The 27656-nt window shown below is 38.4% G+C and overlaps 1 protein-coding gene across 1 annotated transcript in view; it reads left to right on the forward strand.

Annotated features, from left to right (window-relative positions):
* Positions 1–27656, forward strand: part of adgb (androglobin) — a 109653-nt gene that overhangs the window by 64657 nt on the left and 17340 nt on the right. The window contains exons 19-33 of the mRNA XM_007894495.2: positions 715–865; positions 2082–2145; positions 3118–3256; positions 4118–4262; positions 4565–4679; positions 6829–6996; positions 7897–8035; positions 9054–9185; positions 17003–17096; positions 18636–18770; positions 19862–20015; positions 20148–20332; positions 21081–21265; positions 22904–23094; positions 25085–25196. Of these exons, the coding sequence (XP_007892686.1) occupies positions 715–865; positions 2082–2145; positions 3118–3256; positions 4118–4262; positions 4565–4679; positions 6829–6996; positions 7897–8035; positions 9054–9185; positions 17003–17096; positions 18636–18770; positions 19862–20015; positions 20148–20332; positions 21081–21265; positions 22904–23094; positions 25085–25196 (2109 nt within the window). The remainder of the gene's footprint in view (positions 1–714; positions 866–2081; positions 2146–3117; positions 3257–4117; positions 4263–4564; positions 4680–6828; positions 6997–7896; positions 8036–9053; positions 9186–17002; positions 17097–18635; positions 18771–19861; positions 20016–20147; positions 20333–21080; positions 21266–22903; positions 23095–25084; positions 25197–27656) is intronic.

Raw genomic sequence — 27656 nt, forward strand, 5'->3', positions numbered from 1 at the left:
GTGTAGGATAGAATTTAAGGAGGCCAGTTAAGGGGGCATCAGAGAAAATAAATCTTAAGGTGCTAAAAGCGAGGATTAGGGAATCGGCAGCAGAAGTTCTGAAGGAGGAGAAGAGCAGACTTGGGAGGAGAACTTGATATATGGCTTGAAAGAGATGAGGGTCGAGAGTTGTTTTTCTGAGGAGGGGATGATCACAAGAGTTTTGAAAGGGAGATGTGGTCTCATAGGATATGGAGAGGTTATGGTTGACTATTATGGGAAAAGAAGAAGTAGTTGAGAGTTTGGAAAAGGACTGAGTGAGCGCATGCAGGGGAGACAGGAACAAAGATGTGCAGTGCACAATGAATGGAGTAAGGGATAGGGGAAGAGGGGTAAGTGGAGGTGCTGAAGGCAATAGTTCTTTTCAATTTTAGGGACTAGGAAGACTACTAGGAAGGTGTTGGAGTAAAGATGGTAGAGGCATGGGAGGTAGGTTAGAGGAAGTAATTTGTAGAGATTGGAGCATGGTACACTTCTAGATCCTGGCACTGAACTGGCCCTACTAAGAAACCGTCTTGCACATTATTTGCAGGGCGCCACTAATGTCACTTCAGTATTCTCTCAAACTCTTTTCTAGTTTTGAGCATTAATCCTCTTTACCTTTGCTGCTCCAGCGAATGAATGAAGCAGCAATTTTTTTAAGAGTTTCATCTTAACTATATCCTCTCACTCCAGGTAGCAACACCAGTTTGCTTAGTGATGGAAGACTTTTGGCACAACCATTGCTGAGTATGTTGCCTGGTTCTGATTTGAATATGACAATAGAAAAAAAGCCTATTGGGAAGGAAACCTGGATTGATTATGACGACTTTTGCAAATGTTTCCAGTAAGACAAAAGTATTGACATTATTATATTGTATCTCCAGTTACAACATTCTCACATCTTTGGTTTCTATAAAGTGCAATTTTAACAATTAAAGGTGCAGGAAAGTTCAGCAAGATTATTTTCTTTGTAAAATATTCCACCAACTACATAGGTAAGAAGATCTCCTTAGTGGAAAGGGGAGGGAAAAGAAGGAGAAAGGAATGGTCTCATCCAGATTTTTCTTCCTCTTTTTACTAATATTATTAGATATTATTAGAGTTGTGCTAATGAATTAAACATAAATTGAGCAGTGTAATAAGATTGATTTGCCTCGTAAGGAAGCTGTGATAATGATCTCTGTATATATTTTGCATAAACCCATTTTCTTAATGAAAGTTAATAAATGTCATTGTTCAAAGCTGATTAATTTTCAGTTAAATATCGCAATTAATAAAAAAAGTAGCATAGTAACAGTTTCAGGCACTTGTAAGCCATTAGTTAATCTAGGGGTTTAATTTGAGTTATTTGAAAAAGGGGTGGGAAACACCGATTTAAGTTTTCTTGTTTGCCCTGACTGAGAAAGTGAAACTGAGGAGAGGTTGCATTTCACTCTCAGTTTGCACTTTTATTTGCACTTAAGACACCTTCAGCAAATAGAGCTTCTCATTAATTTAGCAAATATTGAATCCCCGAGTCCACTCATCCAAAGTGATAATAATTTACCATTTTAACAGTATAATTTAGAAATATATTATCCAAGACTTTTTTATAATAATTGAGCAGAAAGGGTCAGCTTTCACCTCAGTAAAATTGTGCAACTAACTTAAAACAACACAACAGTTTGGACTTATATAGCGCCATCCATGTAGAGTAGCGTCTTAGAGAGCTTAACAGTGGTGGAGCCTGACTCCGAGCCGGGGTGGAGGTGGGGGTTGGTGGCAACCTTAAGCATGGTCGAATAGGAAGGTTTTTAAGGGGGACTTGAAAAAGCAGAGAGAGGGGTCAAGGCGGAGGGTTTGAGGGAGAGTGTTCCACAGTTTTGGGATGTAATGGCTGAAAGCGCAACCTCCAATGGTGGAGCGGAGGGTGTGAGGGACAAGTAGGAGGCTGGTGCCAGTCGAGTGGAAGTACCGGGTGGTGGTTTGGGGAGTGATTGGGAGATGATAATATATTAATGTTTTCTTAGTTTATGTTTGCTTTAAAAACTGTTTTATTAAAATATATATTTACTTTTAAGGACATTGGTGATTTTCCATAAACCCAATTCGTACCCATTTACAGCTCAAAGGTCAGATATGAAGGTAATTTCTTTGGTTGTGTTGTTATTACTGTAAATATTTAAATATGATACACATATTCTGTTTACATTGCAAGCGGGCTAACGATGTGTCATTGCTACAGTGTTTGTGGTCTGTTCCTGGCTCTGGATCTCAAAGTGGATTTCATGAATTTCTATATGGTGTGAACTTCATAGTGTGTCTTAATACTATAGAGTCTACTAATGTTAGTCTGGCTCAATTGGTAGCCTTCTCAAATCTGGGTCATAAGGTTGTGGGGATTTAAGCCCCAAATTGCAGACTAAGTTGGCATTGTGGAGTCCTGTAGCTCAGTGGTTAGAGGACTCGCTTTGCAAGCGAGAGACCTGAGTTCAATTCCAGGCAGGGCGAAACCTTGGGCAAGTTTCCTTACTCCACACAGAGCCTAATAATAATCCCTTCAAAACCAAAAACAATGATAAATTGGTCATTTTCAATCTACGACTGTTTGTGGACATTGCTGTGCGCAATTGGCTGCCGCGTTCACCCACAAATATACAGTCAATTCACTTTACAGTGTGTTCTGTGAAGCGCTTTGGGACGTCCTCCCGACGTGAAAAGCGCTATATCAAATGCAAGGATTATTATTATTATTATTATTATTATTATTCTAGAGCAGTAGTGAGAGTGCTCTGCATGCCAGAGCTACCGTCCCTCACATGAGGTTCCGTCGGCCTGTTTAGGTGAATGTCTAAGTATTTGAAGAAGGAAGTTTCTCCCAACAATCTTTCAGATTAATTGGCCATTTGTTTCAAAACTGTTTGGGGAACTTTGCCATGTTCAAAGTAGCTGCCGTCTTTGCCTAGAGAAACAAGCAAATGTTCTTTAATTATTATATTAAAGGAAATATGCTTTAAATACAAAATTACTTTGATTTGACATGGTAATACATCATAAAAATGTAAACTTTCTTCATTCTGTACAGAACTAAAATATTTTCTTGTGACAATTTTTTAGCCCATTGATGAACGAGGAACTTACTACCTATTTGTTGACAACCTGAAACCCACTGAAATTTTGGTTACCTTCTCTGCATTAGTACGCTGGGGAGATATTAACTGTGAGAGACTTCCCAGCAAAGATAAAGTTGAAAGAAGTTAGTATATTCTTACGTTTTGCATTTTAAAGTGTTTTAACCCTAACCTCTCTGACCTATTATCCCCCCACGTACCTTCCTGTACCCTCCGTTCCTCTGGCTCCGGTCTGCTCCATATTCCCCACCCTAACTGCCCTATCATCGGTGGCTGGGCTTTCAGCCTCTCAGCCCCGAGGCTCTGTAACTCTATCCCCCAGTGCCTTCGCCGCCTCCTCCCTTTCCTCCTTCAAGGCCGGTCTCAAGACCTTTCTCTTCAACCATGCCTTCAGCTCCCCTCTCGACTCTCTACCCCCTCCTCGCTCCCTCCCTTCTCTCCCCTCACCCTGACCATTTCCCCCCTGCTCGGGTCCTGACCCAACTGTCCAGCGCCTTGGGACGTCCTCCCGACGTGAAAGGTGCTCTATAAATGCAATCTTGTTGTTGTTGTATTGTAATTCATATAAGTAGCTTGGGTTGGAATGTCACAATAATGGTAGCAATGTGCATCTGTGTTCATGAATTGATCCAAGATCTTTGAAGACTAACAAATATTTCCATTTGATGTAACATTTAATCATGTTTGTCTTCATACAATGAGCAGACAATTTGCACCATTAAAGCTTCGCTTGGATGACGGGGTAATATTCATCAATACACCAAAGAGCTGATTACACCTAATCTTAGCCTGTAAGAGACCATCTTGTCTTAAACTTTCAAATTGTGAAAGTCAGAATTATGGAAAACTGGCTTCAAAATCAAGATTGGATTTTCAGTATTTGCAGTATTTCAAATTTGCAGTTTTGTACAGTTGTATTTGGGTGGGATATCTTAATTTATGTTGCTTTGCTTACTTCAAACGAATGAATGCCAATTTATGTTTAGGAGATTATCAGAAGGAATCTTCAAATCTTCTGTCTGGCCTCCTTCTGGCTGAGCCTTACTCCTGGACAAGTCTTATTACAAATGCACCAATTTTGCACATGCGCACCTATGCTACAAAATCAGTTATGTTAATGCTGCCTGAAGGGTAAGTGCTTAGTTTTTATTTTGACAACAAACATCTTGTCTGTTATTTAATAATGTTTTCATTAAAATTATTTGAACTTGAAGGAAATACATTTATGCCAGGTGCCAACATCAAAAGGCATCTGTACAAAAAGCACTGGTCTGGTTCGATTCCGCCTGGAGTTTTAAATGAAGTTCTGAGGCCTAAAATGGTTGACAAAAGGCATTCCCCACAAAAACAATAGATGGTGCTGCTGGTAAACCTAGAAATTCTAGTTCATTCCAACACAGAAGCATGTTTCAAGGTAACTTTTTCTATTCCAGACGCCATGTGCTTCGCTTTATACCTAGTTCTCCCTTGGGACATCATATCCAATTATGTTCCACTGTATCATTTACCTTTGGTGAGGAGGAAACAATTCTGTCAAATCTTAGCAAGGTATGTTTTCCAATAGCAGTTTCATAGCTCTCAATTTCAAACTCAGATTCATTACTGAGTTAAATAACGTTTTGATTAAAACTATTTGATTGATCAATATGCGCAAAAGTTACAAATTAATAGACGTTTAGATTTTGGTTGTTGGCTTAATAAAACAGTGTTGAAGTGCTCCAAGATAATCCTTTTTTACCTCTACTTTATTACTGTTTTTTCCTGTTTGACCTTGATTATTATCCTGTATTTTTAATACCTATGTGTCCTTAAATAAAGTACAATATATGTATGAGTTTAAAAATCACTTTGATCAGCCATGATCTTATAGAATGGTGGAATAGGCTTGAGGAGCTGAATGGCCTACTCCTGTTTCTGTGTTTTTATGTGATATTTTGTGAAATTGTATTTAATTTGGCTACTGCAAATTAGCAAGATGAAACTGATTGTATAAAATAATGAAACATTTTTATTATGAAAATACGATTGTAGCAGTGGTTAGAAAGACAATGGGGCAAAAAAGTGATTCACTGATCACAACATCAACAAATTGCTAACAGGGAAATTCTGTTAATAGACTGTGTGTCAAAGCTCACTCATAGAAGAGCTGGATTGTAGATGTTGAGGTTCCAGCAAATTAGCCATGACATACCAGCAAGATTCTCTGTTATTGACTCTTGAGTTAATTAATCCCATTGTGAATTGTCACTTTTCAATCCCAGTGATAATTAACTGGGAGACAAGTGTGGGAATTGAGTGAAAAGAATGACAGTGAATCAGCAGAGAACGAGGCAAGTAGATTGAAAGAAAATTAACCTGCTAATCCCCCAAATTGAAAGAACCAGTTTTGACAAACCTTTGGACATATTACATGGAATCCCAATTACAAACTCTATGTAAATTAAACGCTCCGGGACGCTACCCTGTGTGAAGGGCGCTATATAAATGCAAGTTGTTGTTGTTGTACATAAACAAATAATATTTAAATGGTGTACAATACCAGCATCCTGATTAGCACGAGAAACAAGCCACATTGAATAAGAATCTTCCCAAGCATGTTATGCTGTTGGATATTTACTATCAACCATTGTCAATGTTATCTGAACGTAAGCTTCAAATACACCAACGTATGGTGTGAGTATCTAGGGATTCATAGGAATATGCAGGACTGGAAAAGACAATTGTTGTCTTTCTTTCAGAAAAAGATAGGTAATAATATTTTGAAAATAATATTGTCTTATCTTACACTATGCCGATCTCCTACACGGCTCAATTTAATTCTTCACCAAATAGCTACTAGCTTCCCTTTGAAATTTTTCTGACACAGTTTATCTCCACCACCTGCATGGATAGTGTATTCCAGTCTTTGGAATGTCAGCTGTTTCTCTACTAAGATAAAACTCAGCAACAGAAGCAGGTTCCTGAGCAAAGGTTTGAAGCATGAAAAGACAATCACAGATTTGGTATTAGATTCTTAAATAAAAGGATACATAGTAGAATTCGCCATATAATTAGGAAAATGAGAGGGCTGAAACAATGATGGCCATATTAAAGTAGGAATATGTATCTTACATTGGACTATATTGCTGAACTATTCTCAAATTAGATCCGTTTAGATCTCCAGAAGTCATGTTCTAGCTGTACAGTGTCTGTTCAGGTAGCAATTGGAGTGATGTGTACAGTTCTGATCACTGCAGCACAATTTTAACTTGATAGGCCAAATGGGCTTCATCTGAGCTTTAAATTTCTATATTTTTAAAAGAGCTGCCAAGGCCCTACAACAACATTAACAGCAACATGCACGTATATAGCATCTCTCACACAGGGTAGCATCCCAGAGAGCTTAGGCCTAGAGGAAGGTAGAGAAGAGGAACAAGGATGATCCACTTTATTAGAAAAATGAACTATGAGTAGTAATAAGACAATCTAGTAGGGTTCTTCAGTCTTGAAAGGAGACATCTCGGGTAATTGCAAGATTTTAAATGGGTTTCATAAAGTAAACCAATGTCTCCAGTGTCTCCACTTACCTATCAATGTCTATTTCTATATGCTTAACCTGTTCATATCAGTGGAAAACCAGCAATTCACCCTACTCAATAAATACTGAATAAAGGAAATTCATAATACGTTTGTGCTTTTGTTTTGTGAACATCACCAGGAGAGCCTTCGATTTGTTCAGCAGGCACAGGAGATCATGAAAGCACTTGGGAATGTTTTAAATTCCTGTGGTGATGAACAGGAACTAGCCAAAGCCGAAATGGAACTGATGAAAGCTCATGTTCCTCCCAATATTGGAAAGGGACAAATGTTGGCAGAGCACATGCAGGTGAATTGACTGTTCAGTTAGGTTAGAATTGGAGAAAGAATTATTTTCAAAAAGAATTGAACACTTTTCTCTGGTTAAGCCATTCTCAAACTACTTCTTCCTGCCACCCTTCCTGGCAACCTGTTTCAGTCGTTAATTACCCTCTGCATAAAAAATATTAACAAAATGTAAAAGAACAAACAACCACGTGGTTCACCCAGGTGACTGTCAAGGCAACATTACTATCACAATCAGAGGGATTCACATTGTTCACAACTATTGGGTAGAGAACCCAAGAGATTATGTTTAGGGGATGTAGAGATAAGAATTGCCAGCTACATGGGAAAGTATCATTCAGATCACAAACACACAAAATATATTTTTGCTTCATTTTAAACAAAAACATTTTTTCATTATTATGATGGTTCATCACAACAAAATGTCACGAGTGTCACATGTAACTACTCTCAAATGTAAGGACTGTTTTGAATATAAATGTAGCAGCCATTTTGCACACAGCAAGGTCCAATGCACAGCCATTAAGCGAACGACCAATTAATCTAAATAGACGGGCATATATATACATAAATGTATGTACAGAATTTGCAAAGAGATATGTGTAGTATCACAAACAAGGGATGGTTCAATGGAAATTACAGTTTTTTTTAATATTTAATTTTCTTGAAGGTTTTGTTCTGTAAGAATTATCTGTATCACCTACAAAATACATCATCACTACACTATGCTTCACTGTAAATCCCGTGAAACGTTCTTCTAACATGAAAGGTGCTGATATCAAATTCTAGGATTAGTTTTATTTAAATCTTGTAAATTGTTTGTTTTCCATAAAATATATGTAAATAAACATTATTTTGTTGTCATCCGTTTTTCATTATAATTTTAACCATTTTTTTTCACTAGAACTTCCAAAATGCTTTTTATGCTACCTTGGCCCTTGCTCTTCGTGATTCTTACACTTCTCAAGATTTGTTTGCTATTAGAGTTATTACACAAGATTTCAGAGTAAGAAATATTTTTTCAGAAACCCTGAATTACTTTGGTAAGTGAAATTTAACATTTGAAGCTTTCTATAACAGATATGTTGTTTGCTTTTAAGTTTACTTTTATTTAATATTGATAATGTTCAGAAATAATTTTATTTTGAACCCTGATTGTTTTTCTCAATTATGAGATAACCAACTTTCATCAACTCAATGTTGACGAAACTGAAGCTGTTGTTTGGATCTCACCAGCATCTATTTGGTACTAGCTCTTTTTCCTCTTTATCCTTTCTGATAGTTTGGTCAGGCTGTATCTGATGTTAATTAATATTGCTTGAGATGCATTTCAACCCATTTCAACGTGGAGTCCTGTAGCTCAGTGGTTAGAGCACTCGCTTTGCAAGTGAGAGACCTGAGTTCAATTCCAGGCAGGGCGAAACCTTGGGCAAGTTTCCTTACTCCACACGCCTAATAATAATCCCTCCAAAAAAAAAAAAACCAAAAACAATAATTAAATTGGTCATTTTCAATCTACGACTGTTTGTGGGACATTGCTGTGCGCAATTGGCTGCCGCGTTCGCCCACAAATATACAGTCAATTCACTTTACAGTGTGTTCTGTGAAGCGCTTTGGGACGTCCTCCCGACGTGAAAAGCGCTATATCAAATGCAAGGATTATTATTATTATTATTATTATTATTAATACCAGGAAAACTTGTGGATTCAAGATAAGAGGAAGCAACCTTTAATTTAGAAAAAAGCCAGTGAAAGGGTAGTCCAGAATAATGATGGTGATATTCAGCCAGCCAGCCAACAGAAAAAAAGGCGTGAACTGTTGGAGATACCATCCTTTGGATGAGACATTAAACTGAGTTCCTTTCTGTCTGTTCAGGTGGTTGTTGAAGATCTTGTGAGCCAAATAACGTACTCCAATTGTTTATGTGGAAACTAATGTAATCATTAAATCTTGTTACTACCATTTTGCCCCCAATGTGATGTGGCTAAAAAGAAAATTAGCCTATTTGAGTAATAATATGTAGCTTCAGTATTAATTCTGAGGCCATTAATGTTTTTCAGGAGAAATTTATGATGTGCCACAAATGTGGAAAGGCAGGAGACCAACTGCTACAGAAAATAACGCTGCTATAACAATACAAGCCCAATGTCGAGGCTTTTTTGTCCGAAGACTCCTAGCTGCAAGAGTTCCAGGTAGGAAGTCAACTTGTTCAAATCACATTTTGCTTCAGAAATGAGCCGTTTTATACCTGTATCATGTGTTATTTTGATAAAGTATCAAGATGGAGTTCTTATCTATTATCCTCAATTTTCTCAACTGCTGCTTTAAACTGCCTTTGAAGACTGTGCTATTAATTAGCTAAATATTTCAAGTGCTCCGGGACTCTATCCCATGTGAAGGGTGCTACATAAATACAAATTGTTGTAAATAGAGAGAAGGATATTTGGAAGAACTGTGTCGAAACGGAGGAATGTATCAAGTCAGTGCCTCAGGGTCCTGCTTGAACACCTCCTTTTGCAAACTACATAAATGACTGATTTGCCCACTGAGAGTGTCAAATGAATCTGCAAATCCAACTGAACTGTGGAAAAAGAGGAGGAAGACAAGATGGGAATGGGAGGCGCATGTAAATCAACAAATATCTATATTGCACCCTTCAAAGTCACAGGGTTGCACACAATCAAGGGAGCAGGAGGAGGGGGAGGTGACTATAGATGTGTCGAAGAGGTAGATTTTAAAGCGCTAAAGCACTGAGACAGTACCATGCATGAGGTGTGCTATATAAATGCAAGTTGTTATTTATTTAAAGACAAAAAGAGAGTAGTCAATGTGGAAATTAAACAATGGAGGGATTTTTGGTCAGCTGGGTGTCTAAAACTTAAGGAAACCAATTGCAATGTTAAGAGTAACCAAACCAAACTGAGTTCCACCTATGCATGGCAATTTGCCTGTGTTGGAATAGAATGTGCACACTCTCCCCAGAGAGAGACACCCTGCTTGGAGGTTGGAGGTTATTTACCAACTAAAAGGCATTGTTTGCCATTATAAATACTTTCTGGCAAGCTTCCTGTTGCTCGTCCAGCTACGCCACCCTATCTGTTAGGACTTTGGGTTCCAGGGTTAACAGAAGGCAGGTGGGAAGAATCCGTGCCCCCAGTAACTGGTCTGCTCCTCGAATTCCTGCTGACAAGCCAGGCTGGCTGGACTGCCACCAGCAGTGCCTTGGAGAACATGGTTTGCCTGACTCAGAGAACCAAACTACCAACCAAGGCTGCCACAGAGGAGTGACTCATTTCCAACATTCTATTGCCAAGGTCATGATCTTGGCTACCCCAGGCACAAGAAGCCCCCACTCACTTCCTCCCCTACCTTCCCGAGGTTAGTTCCAAGTAGAGGCTCAAAGAAATCTAGGATTGTTAACTGACTTCTCACTCAGCGTATTTTAACATATGAGGGAGCAATAAAAAAGACGAACAGAATTCTTAGCTGCAATACTGAAATCAATTGAGTTAAAATATATCCTGGTCATCCTCAAAGTGTACGGTTTACCAGTTAGACTGCATTTTAAATAATGCATATATTTCTTGTTGCCACAACATAATGTTAAAGTGCAGAAGAGTGACATAGAGGATATGGCACGGAAACACGCCATTTGACCTAACCGGTATTCACCAATGTTTATACTCCACCAGTGCCCCCTCCGCTGCTATTCTCTTATTCTATGTCCCTCTATCCTTTGAGAACACAGAGACTGATGCCTGTATTAGAAGAATAAGCTCCGAGAATACATATAGTAGAACCCCTGCTATAAAATGGGGTTGTTTATAGCTCAAGTTGAAAGTGGGCCCCATTCATTGCACATGTGTACACTCAGTTGGCCCACTTCACAATACCAGATGATCCTGCGCTAAAAATGGCCAACTTCTGTCCATTACAAGAAGTGATGTCAGCAGTGACCTAATGGAAATGTGTGGGAGAAAGGATTTAGAATCTATAGTGGAGAATCCGGCACTAGTTCAGGACTAATGGTCGAATGGTTTCCTAAACTGTAATTTCTACAGTATTCATACTTGTATATCAGAAAAACAATTTGAATATCAGAAAAATAAAGGATGTTTTATTTGTCTGCACCATGTGTGCCATGATTTGTTGATTCACAACAAACCTGCATTATCAGATAATACAACTGCCTGCACCACCTGTTTACACTACAACATTCAGTCCCAAATTCTGAAGATGATTTACGCATTAATGTGCTTAACTAAATCACTATTCTAATTATTTAAATTAATCATCATGTACCTTCAACTAAGATGCCTCAGGAAGTCAGGAAAATCAAAATTTTGGAATTATGTTTGTGGTCTCTTTGATAATCTTTCAAAAAAAATGCTCAAAATGGAATTCTGAGTTTGGCAAATGTATGTCATGGTATCTCAATAAGTGTTTATTCTGCTTACAGAGTGTTAATATATTGTCTTATGTGGGTGGAAAAATAACACTGGCTCAGGCATAAATTCATTGGTATTTAGACTGCAAGATGTAGGATGTTCTTATTTGCTGTCACAAATTTTCACTGCCTTATCTTATCTGTATTGAATGTCTTCAGCAGTTCCTTTCTTTTGTTACCTACCAATTTCAGTTAAACCCAGCTTTGCGTTTTCCAAACTGATCCAAACCAAACAGAATCTGTTGTTTATGGAGGTTAAAACAATTAAGCTAAGGCTAACCCTGCTGACAACAAATCCTTGTAAATTGTTCTTTATCCTCCACAAAATAAGAACAGAACTATTTGAGGTTAGGGTTTCAAACTATTTAATTTAAGGTGTGAAATAACTTCATCGTCTTTGGGACAATATCCTTGACTTTGTTAACTCAACACATTTAAAGTTGAGCATGAGCAATCTAGAAGATAATGTAGTTGATCACTCTGCCTGCTAGACTTTCCCTATACGCATAGTGGCTTGACAGCGACGGCTTTCTCTTATCTAATAAACTCAATTGGTAATTATGTAAATTTCTATACATTCAGGTTTCAAAATTGTTCATTTGTTATTTAACTCCTTACAGTAAAATAAGGTGACTTTTCTTCAATATATATTTAAACAGTTATATGTAAAGATCTGAAAGAGATCCCCTGAAAAAATTAAAGGTTTTCAAGTTATAAGAATGCAAATTTCGATGTGGGAATGTTAACGCTCATCAATTCTGGGGCTGAATGATAGTTATAGTCCCTGGAAGGGTCATAATTGAACTTCAAAAGAGTAGCCAATTAAAGTGCCCAAAACATGTCATCCACCATAACAAGGTTATTATTGGCCGAAGGAAAGTGTCTGGAGTATATTGATACCAATTTGCATTGGAAAAACATGCAACAACAAGTAAACAAAGAGAAATGCAGCAGCAGTATAAACGGGGTCAGTAATCTGCAATGAAGTATTTCCAATTGTACTAGAGGAGGGTGTTATGGAGATTCATGTCCATTGTCCGTGGAGTGCTGTAGCTCAGTGGTTAGAGCACTCGCTTTGCAAGCAAGAAACCTGGGTTATATTCCAGGCAGGGGAAACCTTGGGCAAGTTTCCTTACTCCACACGCCTAATAATAATCCCTCCAAAACAATAATAAATTGTTCATTTTCAATCCACCACTGTTTGTGGGACACTGCTGTGCGCAATTGGCTGATACGTTTTGCCCACAAATACACGGTCAATTCACTTTACAGCATACTCTGTGAAGCGCTTTGAGATGTCAAGAAGACGTGAAAAGCCCTATATCAAATGCAAGGATTATTATTATTGTTTTGAGCTGATGGTAAGATTAGTAAGGTGCGAGGCAATGAAGGAAATAACCATAAAATTCAACACGTCAGTTTACCAGAAAAATGTGGCTGAACATACACAAAAAGTAGAATAATATGTAAAGGAGTGCAAAGGTAGAGTAGTCCTTTTTTTATTAGTTACATCAATTGGTATGCTTTGTTAACACAGGCATAAATGGTGGTTCCTTTGCTTGAGCAGGCTTTCAGTCCAAGGATAGAATGCAGATCATACTGCAATGCATGTCAAGTGTACATTGATTATTTATTTCTCAGAGGAAAACAAGTGAAAAGGGTCTGTAAAGAAAGGTTTCCAAATGGGCAAAATAGCAGAGGACTGTGTGGACAGAACCATATCCCAGTAAGAGTGAACACCTTCCGGAGAGGAGAGTGGAAAATTTTAAAAATAAGTTGTTACTGCCTCTCCAGCAACAGAACTCTTCCACACCTGATGAAATGGTCACCTTTGACCTTTCTGGGGCCAGTGGATCATTCACATCTTGAATATGGATGAACATCATACTCTGGATAATACCCACTAGTTGGTTCAAATGAGCCAGCAGAATTTTTTAAAAATAATCTATGACCTTCACAGCCACAAGCAGAGTACATCAAGTCATAAAGCAACTCTCAAATTGCTACCTTTAAACACATCATTCACTGACCTAGATACTGCTTCTGATTTCATCTCAAATGTACTATTCTGGTGGATCTTCTGCTTAATGTTAAACATTCATGAATAGGACCTTCATGACCCCATAGAAGTCACATGCCTGGGTGTCTCATCCTTTCATCCTGTTTTTTGCCACCAGAGGAGCATATGCTTATTGAAATGTTCATCCCCTCAGCCTCAGATTTGAACTAAATACTGTCCATCGGTGACATACGAACAGATAGTTTAACTGAATAGAGACCTAAATGTGACCCTCTGGATCTATTACTTACCTAATAGATCAAGCTTAGTTAGTGTTTTACAACTTTATTGACAAACAATTTATTCGAGGTGTATAATGCTGCTCCTTAGAGCATTAAAATCATTAGTAACACACAGAAAATTATTGTGCTAGTTACTTAATATACAGAGATATTTTGTCCTACTGCACATGGGAATTGTTGTTTCTAAAATAGAAACCGGGTCAGCCAACCTAAATCTGAAGTGTCAAACTGAATCAAATTTAGTTGTGCAAAATAATGAAACAATTATAATCTAGAAATATCCAAGCTATTCGGATATGAGGTTCAGTTCAATGAACTAATATTGTTACATTTTATCAAGTATTAACTTGCAACCAATCAAACATTATTTTTAGAAAAATAAACCTTTTTATCATTTCTATATGTTATGCACTGTTTAAAATTTCACAAAATAAAGCTTAGATCATTTGCTTCCCAAATTCCATATTATTTGTAACTGAATAGTCAATCAACAAATACATTTAAATTCATTTTGACAACAGAATTGATGTGGAATCGCAAGTGACTGCACAAAAAGTCCTAAGGCTAATAACATGAAGATGCACACATGAGCAGTGTAATATAATAATAATAATAATAATAATAATAAGTGTAATGAAGAAGCAACGCTTTGAGGCATGATATACAACATGTGTGCCTAAGGATTGGTTCATTTAAAATTAAACAGCATTGAGCAATATTGTGTTACGTTTTTTTGTTGTTGTTGACAGTCCCTGATGACATTTCTGCCCTTGGAAGTTGTATGAGTTCTATAAAAGAAAAACTTAGTTTGAAAGCTTCCCCATTGGCTCATTACTTCCTTGACAAAATTGTCTAACACAGCATGGGCTTTGGATCAATTCTGGAACCGCCTAAGTTGAAATGATTCAATACCATGCAGTGCATTGCTCACTGAATTATGAAGAAAATCTTCAGTATATTCTCTACTGATTACTGTTTACCATCAATAGAGTGATGGCACAAGAGAGTACCATAACTTTTAAATGTGATAATTGTACTGACTATATTCAATCCAATATGGTCTCATAGAAGTAGCTTTTCTTATGTCATTTGCATGTGCATCAGAAGTTTAAATTTAACACCAAAAAATACCTCAGGTTAAATAATGGCATTTTATGATAGCATTAAGAAAGTACAGTACTACTCGGTCCACAAAACCCAAGTATAATTTATTATTTAAATAATTATATAAAACAACAGTTTTATTATTTGAATATAATGTAATGGATCTATGAACTAAACAATCAGTTAAATATAGTTTTTGATTAGTTACTTTTCTTAACCTTAATATAGGATATTCCCTTTTAAGTTCAGTCATTCTCCAACAGAATAATTAATGCAATATTAGCACATGTATTTGCTTAAGTGGAAATGAATTAACAGTATATAGATGTGCTATGTTGTGAAACCTTTGTGACAGTCAGACTCTTGTTACATATAACATGTTGTCAACAAGGCACAATTTATAACAAATTTTATAATTTCGTTTTTTATGAATAGAATCATAAATATTTGCAGCTCATAAGGAGGTCAGTCCATCAAGTCTGTAACAACTCTCAGAGCAACCTGTTCATTCAGTCCCACTGCCCCGCCCTATTTTCTTCAAGGGTTTATCATACAAGTATCCATCTACTTCACTCTTGAAACCTGCAGTGGACTTGGCAGGGCATTCCGCTTAATTCCAATAACTGTATGAAAAACCATGATGAAACCATTATGAAAAAAGTAATTCATTCAAATAATCCTTGATTTAATACAGTGAAAGGGAGTTGGGCCTGGAATCTAGTCTCTCATTATCCAATAATATCTGTGGGGGTCAATGTTTGATAATATCAGATTGTGAACTTTTCCATTGCTGTCTTGCTTGCTACCATTTTTGAATCTTTCAAATTCATGGGTCCCTGGTCATGAATTTTGCCATCCAATATTCACAATTATTTAATATCATAAACTAGAACCTTAGTAGTCATTTTGATGTTGGTTGTCTTTTGGATAGGAAGCACCCACTCTGCAGACAGTGGTATCAGCCCAATTCTTATTATTATTATGCTCTGGACACACTTTGATGAATGTTTCTGTAGTGTATAACATGTGTGAAGCACAAAACAAAGCACAACATAAATTCCATCTATCCTGTAAAAGTATGAATGATGCTACATCCACCTAATTGCCCTACTATGGGGATGAGTGTTTGAGCTGCGGACAGGAAGATAATAATAACAATCCTAGCAATTGATGTTGCCCCTTATCACGTCATTTAGACGCCTCAAAGCGCTTCACAAAATATATTGTAAAGTGAATTTACTGTCTATAAATGGAATCTTGTTGTATTATGTGGGCTAGACATGATAACTGATTGCGCACAGTAATGTCCCACAAACATTCGTAGATTGAATAATTTTTTGGGGGGAGGGATTATTACCCCCAGAAAACGATCTGCCAATCGACTAACAATCGATGGTAGCAGCACATGTGATACTGAGCTGTGTTGCCCATCAGGGAGCTCCTGGTATCTGCCATCCACCTAGTGAGGGCTCAAACCCGTGCTTCCTGGATGTCAAATGACCAATAGTGACTGTCTTCCTAGGGGGAGGTAAGCAGGATCTCCTTGAAGCTGAACTGGCTCCAGGGTGGCGTGTTTGGCAACGGAATTTCAGAGTCAAGCCAGCCCTCTGTGGCGGTTTCAGTAGTCCAGTTCCTTAGCCAGGTGGGTCTGCAGGATACAAGGGTACTGCTGATGAGGCATTTGGGCTGCCAGTCAAGCAGTGGGAAAGCTTTGTAGTACTGTCAATGGCAAGCTGTGCAGTTTTATCTGTTTAGACCTCATCAAGACCCCAATACATCCTCTGGACTCCCCAAGCTATAGCTCTTGCCAACCTGTGCCTAATACTTTCCGGAATTGGGTAAGCATGATGAGTCCCTCCAGGGAGAGTGCACATTCCATTCCAATAAACATCTCTAGAATATCCATGTGTAGATGGGAACCAAATTCTTAGTTTGATTTGGAGTCTTTTAAGCACAGTGATGGGTTTTCGCATTTATCTGACACCTGGCTGATCAAAAAAAAATATTCGTTACCAATAAATTACGTTTAAACTTTATAAAGTTATTCTTAAATTTTAGTCCACATTTGCAGCAAAGATATTTTGTTTTTAAATGTGTCTCCAATACAATAAAAATATTCATGACTTTTCTGACGTATATTCTGTTGCATTACTCCAGGAACAAAGGATAATGAAATTCTCAAAGAATGCACACAAAGAGTTTGGCTCACACTGGAACCAAATGCTGATCAACATGGATTTATTTTACTCAGGTATTGAGCATAACTTCTGTATGAGAGAACTTGGTCTTACCTGTTACACTGAATATGTTATTTATATTAATTAAGATATCTATACTCCGTTGCAGGAAAGGATAAGAAGATGAATATGAGTACTTAAAGAAAAGCAGCAGCTTGTAAAGGGTCTTCCCTTTAGGGAAATGAAACATATCTAAAGTACAATCATTTTTAATCAATGAGCACGGTAAATGTATAGAATTAAATGATGGCTACAACAACAACAACAACAAGATTACATTTATAGAGCGCCTTTCACATTGGGAGGATGTCCCAAAGCGCTGAACAGTCAGGTGTCAGGGCCCGAGCATGGGGGAGAGGTGGTGTAGGGGTGAGGGAAGGCAGAGAGGTGGGAGGGCGATCAAAGACACGATCGAAGAGAACGGTCGAGACCGGCCTTGAAGGAGGCAACGGAGGAAGCGAGGTGAAGGGATCGTGGGATGGAGTTCCAGAGTGTGGGGCCAGCGAGGCTGAAAGCCCGGCCACTGATGGTAGAGTGGGTCGGGTGGGAGACGTGGAGCAGGCCGGAGCCCGCTGAATGGAGAAAGCGGGCGGGTTGGTAGAGTGTCAGCAGGTCAGGGAGGTAGGAGGGGGCAAGGCCATGGATGGCCTTGAAAGTGAGGACAAGGATCTTGAACTCGATCCTCTGATTTTGGATGATCTGCAGCTTGTGAAGGGAAGAGTTGGGAAGGTCGATGAGTAGGGAGCCTTGATGTGACGAATGCATGGGTAAGGGTTTCGGCAGCCTGAGCTGTGAGACAGTGACGGAGTCTGGCAATGTTGCGGAGGTGGTGGTAGGCAGTGCTGGTTGTGGCGTGGATGTGGGGGAGAAATGACAGTTCAGAGTCAAACAAGACCCCTTAAGCAAATATTTCAATTAAAAATACCATTAATCAGAATGTATTGTAATAACTCAACCTCTCTCTCTCCCAATCTCCCACATTGGTACCGGCTGAGCTGGCTCCAAGATGACATGTTTAGCAATGGAATGTCAGAATTGAGTCAATCCTCTGTGGTGGTCTTGGTAGTCAGGTTCCTAAGCCAGGCAGGTCAGCAGTACTCCAGGCCACTGCTGATGAAAGACCAGCCAGCCTGGCTTATCAGCAGAACTTGGAGGGATGAATCACTGGGAGTAGGGATTCTTGCCACTCAGTTCCTGTTAACCCTGCAAGCCAAAGTCCTAATGGGCAGGGTGGTCCTACCTTGACAAGCAACAGGATGTTTACCGTACATAGCTATGTGGTTTCAGTTTGGTGAACATCAGCTGGACTTTGCCTCTGAGTCTGTGGGTCTAATTGGTGTCTGCCAAGCTTGGACATCTTTCAGTGTGTAAAAAAAATTCAGAGTGGTGTTGAGAGTGCCAAGGAGATAACTTCCCATCTGCCTGCAAAATTCCAGTCGTGCATTTGAAAGACCAAGGATAATTATTTCATAATAATAAAACAAATGTGCACCTTTGTCCATGTTTAAACCTGTTAAAATTGTGCCACATTGTTTTTCCTTTGTCTCTTACAGACACATATTTAAAGCAAATCCAAAAATTGCAGCACAGTATCAATGTGCTGGCGATGAATGGACGAAGGCAGTATATACTGATTATGTAACAACCTACGCTGATCAATTTGCCAACTCCTGGTTTGTGCCATTCAGGTATGAACTGAAATAACTTTCAGCCATACTTTTGCTAATTTAATCTGAATGTATTTGTTTTCACTAATGTCTCTTCATATTTAATCTGAGTATATTTACAGAGCATATGATATGATTTTGAAACATAAAAATTTACAGCACCGAAGAAGGCCATTCAGCCCTTTGTACCTGTGCTGGCTGTCTTTCAAGAGCAATCCTTTCAGTCACATTGGCCTGCTCTTTCCCCCGTATCCTGTATCTTACTCCTTTTTTAGGTATTTATCTAGTTTTCTATTGAAGACTAATGTGGATTCTGCCTCAATCACTGCTCCCAGCAGGGCATTCCATATCCTAACAACCCTGCATGAAAAAATATTCCTAATCTCCCTATTTGTTCATTAAATTACGCACATTACATCTTAACCTTAATAAATGGTCACTGCATTCCACAGCAGGAAAAATTGGAGTAAATTGAATAAGACAGTCCAAGTCCTTCATTTTGTGCCTTATCGTTTATCCCACACATCAAGAAAGGTAGCAACGATATATCCAAACAAAAACAGGGGGATATGGACGATGGGATTAGGAGAGGTGAAGGCTTCTATGAATTATAAACACAAGTGCGAACTAGTGGGCCTAACGGCTGTTGCATTCTATGTAATTCTACGTATAAACCTCCCCATGAAAGCATGGAGAGTAACCAGTGTCTGTGAGGGGGTTAAAATAACGTCATGAACCACAAGAATGAAGTTAAACTGGTTGAAAATTTTGAATTGATTCAAGTGATTTAGTCTCAGGTTTAGGATTTATTTCAATTATACCAATCTTTATTTATACCAATTTATAAATTATATCAATTTTAATGTTTATGCAGAAACTTTTGTAATCAATTTATATGGAAATTAATTAACAACTGCATTATAATTATTTTTATACATTTATCAAGAACCCATTATCAGTTGACTCAATGAAATTTTTATACCCAATATATTTAATAATTGACATGTAGTAGTATGATGGTAAACATTTATTCCAAATCAGAAATGACACCATTTATTTCCTCTATTTTGCTATTTGTGCTTCTGTGACTTCTTTGCCATTTTCTTTCACAGAGAGGTGTTTTATGCCTCTGAGGATGTGCTGGTGGTGCCCAAAGTATATTGTTCAATACCAATCTGTGCTCTCCATGTTATCAATAATGACACAGGAAAGGAATTTTCCAAAGTGTTTCAAAAGACAACACCCTTTATATGCACTAAAAATAAGGTAGGTTTAATGGTTTTGGAGATTGCCTTTTGATTTTTAATTCATGTTTTGACAGTGCAGAGATTTTCTTTAAATTAACAAAATGTAGTCATGATTAAAACTGTAAAATGTTTATTTATCTACATTGTGCAGAAGGGCTATACATTCGTGGCTGAAGCCCGCACACTAAATATGCCGCTTTTGAGTGGTAAATGGAAATTGCGCCTTATTGGTTGTCAGACTCCTCTCCCTACTCCTGCAAGAGATGTGAATGGTAACTTTTCAGTGAGGGAAATTAAGGACTACTATGTAACAAATAAAAAATGCATTATCTTCAGGTAAGAACAAAAATGTACTTTGTATTTTAAAATTGAAATCACTAATGCCGCGTATATAACTGCACAGTTCATGGAGAATTGCTATGAAGCTGCCAATGTCACTGGGATGGCTTCAGACAGCTCGCACTAGATTAAGTATTTTGAAATGATTGTGCAATCCTTCTACTCTGGAGGGAGCTGCCATCCAATCAGTTTCAACTTCTTTGCTGCCAGTTTCATGGAAAGCAACAGAAATGAACTCAGCTGATTAATTAAATGACATAAAACAATTAAATAAAGTAAAACATTGTACTTGTTCTGGCAATGTTATGGGCCTCCAGTCAGCTTCAATGTATTGAGAAACATAATACAGTACAATTTACGTTTTATAGCGTATTTCACATCGGGAGGGTGTATTAAAGTGTTTCAGGTGCTGGGTAAACACCCGAGCGGGCAGTGGGAGCCAAGGGAAAGATGACTGAAAGCACAGGCAAAAGGATAGCTTTGGGACTTGCCTTGAAAGAGAGGAGGGAGCAAGTTGGAGTAACACTGGGATGGAATTGAAGAGAGCAAAAAATCTTTTTTCAGTTTGGAAGCACAATAAGCACTCAATCAAACAATAAAACAGGTGGTTGCTTTTGAAGGACGTTAAAATAATGCCTCAGTTTTCTTCCAAATCTCCTGGGATATCTGAAATACTGAAGTACTGTACAGTTTTTGTCAATGCAATGTTATTCATTAAACTTAACATTGTTTTATGAGCCTGTAGGTACCAAGTAAAAGTGATGGCCAATCACATGGTGACAATTCAGACACAGACCTCCAAGCCCGAAGTATATATTAAGCTGCTCATCTTTAATAAAGGGCAACAAGTAGCTGCAGCAACTGGGAAAGGACAAGCTATCATTCCTGCATTCAAATTTTGTAAAAATACAAAACTTTCCATTTCTCACTGTAAGTATGCTATCAGAATCCTACAGTTACTCTAAGGTCCTATGCATATTTAGGTCCTGTTATTTGAGGTGAAAAATTATTGCTTTATCTGAACTACAACCCTACCATCAGTCACTTCAAAAAATAATAAGATCTTTACTTTTTTTTATAGTCCTGGAGTGGAGTCCTGTAGCTCAGTGGTTAGAGCACTCGCCTTGCAAGCGAGACACCTGGGTTCAATTCCAGGCAGGGCGAAACCTTGGGCAAGTTTCCTTACTCCACACGCCTAATAATAATCCCTCCAAAACCAAAAACAATAATAAATTGGTCATTTTCAATCTACGACTGTTTGTGGGACACTGCTGTGCGCAATTGGCTGCCGCATTTCGCCCACAAATGTACGGTCAATTCACTTTACAGTATATTCTATGAAGCATTTTGAGACGTCTAGAAGACATGAAAAAGCACTATATCAAATGCAAGGATTATTATTGGTTATTATTATTATAAAACAAAAAACAGATAACATTTGATTAACCTTCAGTCCACCAGCAATTGCAGAGACATAACTGCTCCTCTGGGCTAGGATTTAAAATTCAGCTCCTCACCCGTGATGTTGAAATATTGGATATCACTTTTTTCTAAGAAAAATAAAAAGTAGTAAGTTTAATAAATAATAAGTGGGGAATATTAATGTATCTATTAGGAAAAAATACTATTCAGAAGTTATTGGAAGCATTATTGCTGTAATATTAAGCTGGAAACATGAAAATAAACACAAAGTACAATTTATCTTCCCCCTTTGTTCCCTTTTCTGCCTTCCTCATTTTCTATCTTTCATAGACACTGTATATTGTTTTAATTTATATTTTTACAAATTACATCTTATTTTATTTCTCTGCCCTAATACTTTGTGTGTTTTTAAACTGAAGCTGATTACATCACAATATACTTTTTTTTACCCATAGAAATGTAGAAATATACGGCACGGGAAAAGGCCATTTACAGCCTTTACGTGTCTGTGACGGCTATTTGAAGAGCAAGTCTTTCAGTCTTATATGCCTGCTCTTTCCCTGTACGCTTGTAGTTTATTCTTTTTTAGGTATTTATCTAGTTCTTTTTGGAAAACTAATGTGCATTCTACCTCAACCACGGCTTCTGACAAGGCGTTCCACATCCTGACTACCTGAAAAAAATTATCTTAACTTCCCCATTTTCTCATATGGAGCCTGTAGTTAGAGCACTCGCCTCGCAAGTGAGAAACCTGGTTTTGATTACCAGCAAGGAGAAACATTGGGCATGTTTCCTTACTCCACATGCTTCTGTTTACCTAGCAGTAAGTAGGAACCCGGTTGTTAGTTGATTGGGCATTACTTTTCTGGGGGTAATAATACCTTCAAAAAAAATTTAAAATCTTAGTTTGATCACTTAACTCATGACTGTTCTTGGGACACTGCCGTGCACAATTGGCTGCCACGTTTCGTCCACCAAACATACAGTCAATTCACTTTACATGCTGTATATTCTGTGAAGTGTTTTGGGACGTCTAGAAGACGTGATAAGGCACTATGTCAAATGCAAGGATTATTATTTATTAACTACCTTAAATTGATGCCCTCTTGTCCCTATCAATTCTAACTATTTTATGTTTATTCCTAGCTTCCTCAAGTAAGAATCAGCATGTTCTCAATCCTACACCAGTAACTAAGAGAACAAGAACTAATTCAGCGGCAAATCTAAGGATTGGAAGAACTTCACCTAGGACCGTAATTGGACAAACGTCAAAAGTATCAGTGGAAGAGGATTCTCCACTTGTAGCACCAGAGAGGGAATTATCACCTGAGGAAGAGGTAAAACTCAAAAATGGAACAAGTAATAAAGTTATTTTTATTTATCATGTTCTCTTTGTCCATTAGGATCTCAAACTACTGTAATATTTTCAAATGAAAATAAGTTACTTGTTAGCATGTAAAAAATAGAATACAGTATTATGTAGATAAAATGAAACACCTAAATACAGTTTGATAATAATGATAATTCTTGAATTTGATATAGCATTTTATCATGTTGTTGAAACGTCTCAAAGCACTTCACATGAGATGCTATAAAATGGTGTGATTGTGTGACAGTTTGTGGACAAATATTGCAGCCAATTTGTACCAGCTATGACCCACAAACAGTGAATGACCAATTTAATTTGGGGGATTGTTGCTCAGTACACCAGAAAAAACTCCCTTTTCTTTTTGAGCACTGACATGGACAGGCAGACAGGATAGTTTAACATCTCATCTGAGGAACTGCATCTCTGACTATGCAGCACATCCCCAACACTGCATTGAAGTTTAGACCAGACTATGATGAGAACACTTAGCAGAATTCAATCCACTTGTTTATAGAATCATGAAAAAGTTACATCAAGAAGAAAGCCATTTGGCTCATTGGGACTGTGGTGGTGCTGGCTTTCCCACTAGAGCTATTTACTCAAATCCCAGTTTGGCTAGTTCATCCCATATCTTAGCACTCTCATATCATGATCAGAAGCTTGTGAGTTCAACTCGCCCACAAAGTCCTGAGCTCATAGTCGAGGCTGATACGTCTTTGGATTACTGGAGAATACTGCTTTTTCAAACTTGCCTTTGTTTGGATGAGGCATTAAATCGAGATTCTGTCAGAATATTATTCAGGTGGACAATAAAGACCGCATGATGATGTTCAAGCATAATCATCTGAATGAATTGGTCAAAATGTCTACAGCATTTGCCTGCAAGAAAGTTGTTACTTGTAACTAATTAATATTATTTTGATGTAATAGGCATTATAAAAATACAAGTTCTTTCATTAATTCTCTTGCTCTTTCCCCATAATCTTTAACATTATTGTTCTTCATTTTTGATATAGTCAATACCCTTTTAAATACTATTATCATTATCACACTCACAGGTCAGGATTCGAGACACAGCTTATTTATCCACCCTCCCGGGTCCTTGGGATTCCTATAGCATAGTGATTAGTGCATTTGCCTTGCGAGCGAGAGGACCTGGGTTCAATTCCTGGGTGGGGTGAAAGCTTAGACAAGTTTCCTTACTCCACATGCTTCTGTTTACCTAGCAGTACGTAGGAGCCAGGTTGTTAGTTAATTGGCGGATTGTTTTTCTGGGGGTAATAATCTCTTAAAAAAAATTATAATTTGGTCACTCATTCCACGACTGTTTGTGGGACACTGCTGTGCGCAATTGGCTGCTGCGTTTTGTCCACAAAATATACAGTCAATTCACTTTACAGTATATTCTGTGAAGCGCTTTGAGACGTCTCAGTGATATGATAAGGTGCTATATCAAAAGCAAGGATTATTATTATTATTATCAAATTGGCTTCAACAGCCATTTTGTTGCATTCCACCTTCTATCTGTATAATTTCTGTCTCTTATTTCAGCATCTCTATCATAATAAAAATAATAATCCTTATATTTTACATAACCTCTTTCACGTCAGGAGGACGTCTTTTTGACTTGAGAGGATATTCTTTGTATAACACTCTCACCTTATCTCTATCCTCTGTTTAAAAGCTAATTCTAGTTTGGTGTGTTAAAAAGTTTTGTCTGTAAAATGGTTACCTCCTGTGTAACTCTGAAGACATATCATCCAATATGAGTAATGATGTACCTAATTACTGTTACTAATTATGTAGCTTTTAGTTTTCTTATTTAATCAGAAACGACTCATGACAGATGTAGTTGCATTATTTGTTAATTTCTAAAATTATCAGGATATGTGCAATTGGTTAGTGAAACGGTATCTGGTCAAATACTTCCTCGTTATTTAAAATCCATTCTCCTGCAGGGGCACAAATACATCATTCAAGGAGAAGTTCTTAACAATAGCTGGACCTTAACTAAAAACGAAATGGCTTTTATTGAAGAATTGCAAAACTTGGACAAGAATGAAATCAAAGGTAAAACGAATGCTACCATTCTATTCATATATCAAGATTAATGGCAGATTAGATTCCACTTAATGTGCCCATAAAATAATGGAACTTGCCATATTAATATTTTTATGACATTTAAAGAAAAAGAACCACGTCCCTTTATTTTGCGACAACCTTATTTTTTTGGTTGTCACTTTATTGTGTGACAACCCACATTGACATGGAGCCCCAGGAACAAACAAGTTCAACAAACAATTCTACAACCAATGCTTTAGCAATTTAGGAATGCACAGAACTGGAAATAAAATATTGTGATCTAGCCAACCATTTTCCAAGTTTGAGAAATACTGTACCCTTCAATCACTTCTTTCACCAAACATCTATCCAGCAATGTTTTGAATTTGCAGAATTCAAATTGTGGTCAAATTTGCAATTTACATGTTCATGGTTTTGAACTGCTGATTAGTGGCTTGGTACAAAAAGAATTATAGCCATAAGTGCAGTTGTTAGAAGGATCTCGCAACATATTGTAGTCTGTTTGAGCTATCAGAATGAGCAAACTTGGAAGCCTCTTTGCAAATTTACAACAACAACTTGTACTTATATAGCTCCCTCCATGCAAGGTAGAGTCTCAGAGAGCTTAACAGTGGCGGAGCTTGACTCAGAGCCGGGGGGTACGGTGGCCGTAAGCACGGTCGAAAATAAAGTTGTTCAGGCAGGACTTGAAAAGGGGGAGAGAGGGATTGAGGGAGAGTGTTCCAGTGTTTCAGGCACAGTGGCTGAAAGTGCAACCTCCAATGGTGGGGTGGAGGGTGCGAGGGTCAAGCAGGAGGTCGGTGCCAGTTGAGCGGAAGTGCCAGGTGGTGGATTGGGCAGTGGGGAGGTCGGAGAGGTAGGGAAGTGCCAGAGAGTGAAGGGATTTGAATCCGTTCGGTGATGGGGAGCCAGTGGAGCCTGGCCAGAACTAGTAAGATGTGGGTATACAGTTTGGTCCGGGTCAGTATGCAGGCAGCAAAATGAGCTGGATCTTTTCAATAGTGGAGCTGGGGAGACTGGCAAGGTGTGCGTTTGATTAATCCAAGCGGGAGATGACAAACGCATACGCAAGGCTGCATTTGGGGTAAGGTACGGTTGGAGGCTGGCAATGTGGCAGAGGTGGAAGATGGCGGTCCTGGTCAGGTACTGGATGGGGGGAGGAAAACAGCTGGGGTTCAAACCGGACGCCTAGATTGTGCATTGTTTCAGTGAGTCTAAATTTAGAATTAATTAGGAGAAATTCTTTCATAATCAGTACATTTATGTAAAAAAACTATTCCATTCCGAGTCAGTCCATTTTCCAGTTAAATCTGTACATAATTTGGAATATTTCTCATTCTAGCTTCATTGCATACTTGCTTCTGTTTAACGAAGCAATAGTGCCATCTAGTGAATTGATTTGAATATCATCCAGAATTGTCCTCGCTCATTCCTACCACTGTTGCATTCTTCCTCCAGCTCCATCATAAGCAACAAAAGAGGGATGAACTTTAGGGTTGAATAGTCTTTTGTCATCCCTGACTTTCTCATCTTCTTTGTGATGAAAAAATACCTGCTTTTTAAAAAAAAGACCGGCAGCATGGCAGATCCCTAGTGTTAGCAGAATGAACTACTAAAAGTCTTGAATAAACATAATTAACAAATTTCCTGCTTATAGATGAATATACCAATTTACAATACAAATTACAACACAAATTTACAGTTGTGTGGAGCCTTTCACGTCGGAACCCGAGCAGGGAGTTGGGATCAGGGAGGGTGGAGGGTAGGGAGGGTAGGAGGATGGCTGAAGACGCATTCGAAGAGGAGGGTCTTGAGACGTGCTTTGAAAAAGGCAAGAAAGAGAGGGAGACAAAGGTAATGTGGGACAGTTCCAAAGGGTTGGGACAGAGATGCTGAAGGCCTGACCGCCGATCATGGGAGGTGATGGGTGGTGGACTTGGAGCAGGCCAGAGCCTGCTGAGTGGAGGGAGCGAATAGGTTGATATGGAGTTAGCAACAACAACAACAACAAAATTACATTTATAGAGCACCTTTCATGTCGGGAGGACATCCCAAGGCGCTGGACAGTCAGGGGTCAGGACCCGAGCCTGGGGGAGTGGTGGAGTAAGGGTGAGGTAAGGCAGAGAGGTGGGAGAGTGACTGAAGGCACAATCGAAGAGGAGGGTCGTTTCGCCCACAAATATACAGTCAATTCACTTTATAGTATATTCTGTGAAGTGCTTTGAGATGTCTAGAAGACGTGAAAAGCGCTATATCAAATGCAAGGTTTGTTATAGTATTTACTATAGAATGGCCTTGAAGGAGGCAAGGGAGGAGCAAGGCGAAGGGACCGTGGGATGGAGTTCCAGAATGTGGGGGCAGAGAGGCTGAAAGCACGGCCACCAATGGTAGAGTGGGTCGGGTGGGAGAAATGGAGCAGACCGGAGCCCGCTGAATGGAGGGAGCAGG

Source organism: Callorhinchus milii, unplaced genomic scaffold (genome assembly GCF_018977255.1).
Source record: "Callorhinchus milii isolate IMCB2004 unplaced genomic scaffold, IMCB_Cmil_1.0 Scaffold3, whole genome shotgun sequence".
NCBI classification, from domain to species: domain Eukaryota; kingdom Metazoa; phylum Chordata; class Chondrichthyes; order Chimaeriformes; family Callorhinchidae; genus Callorhinchus; species Callorhinchus milii.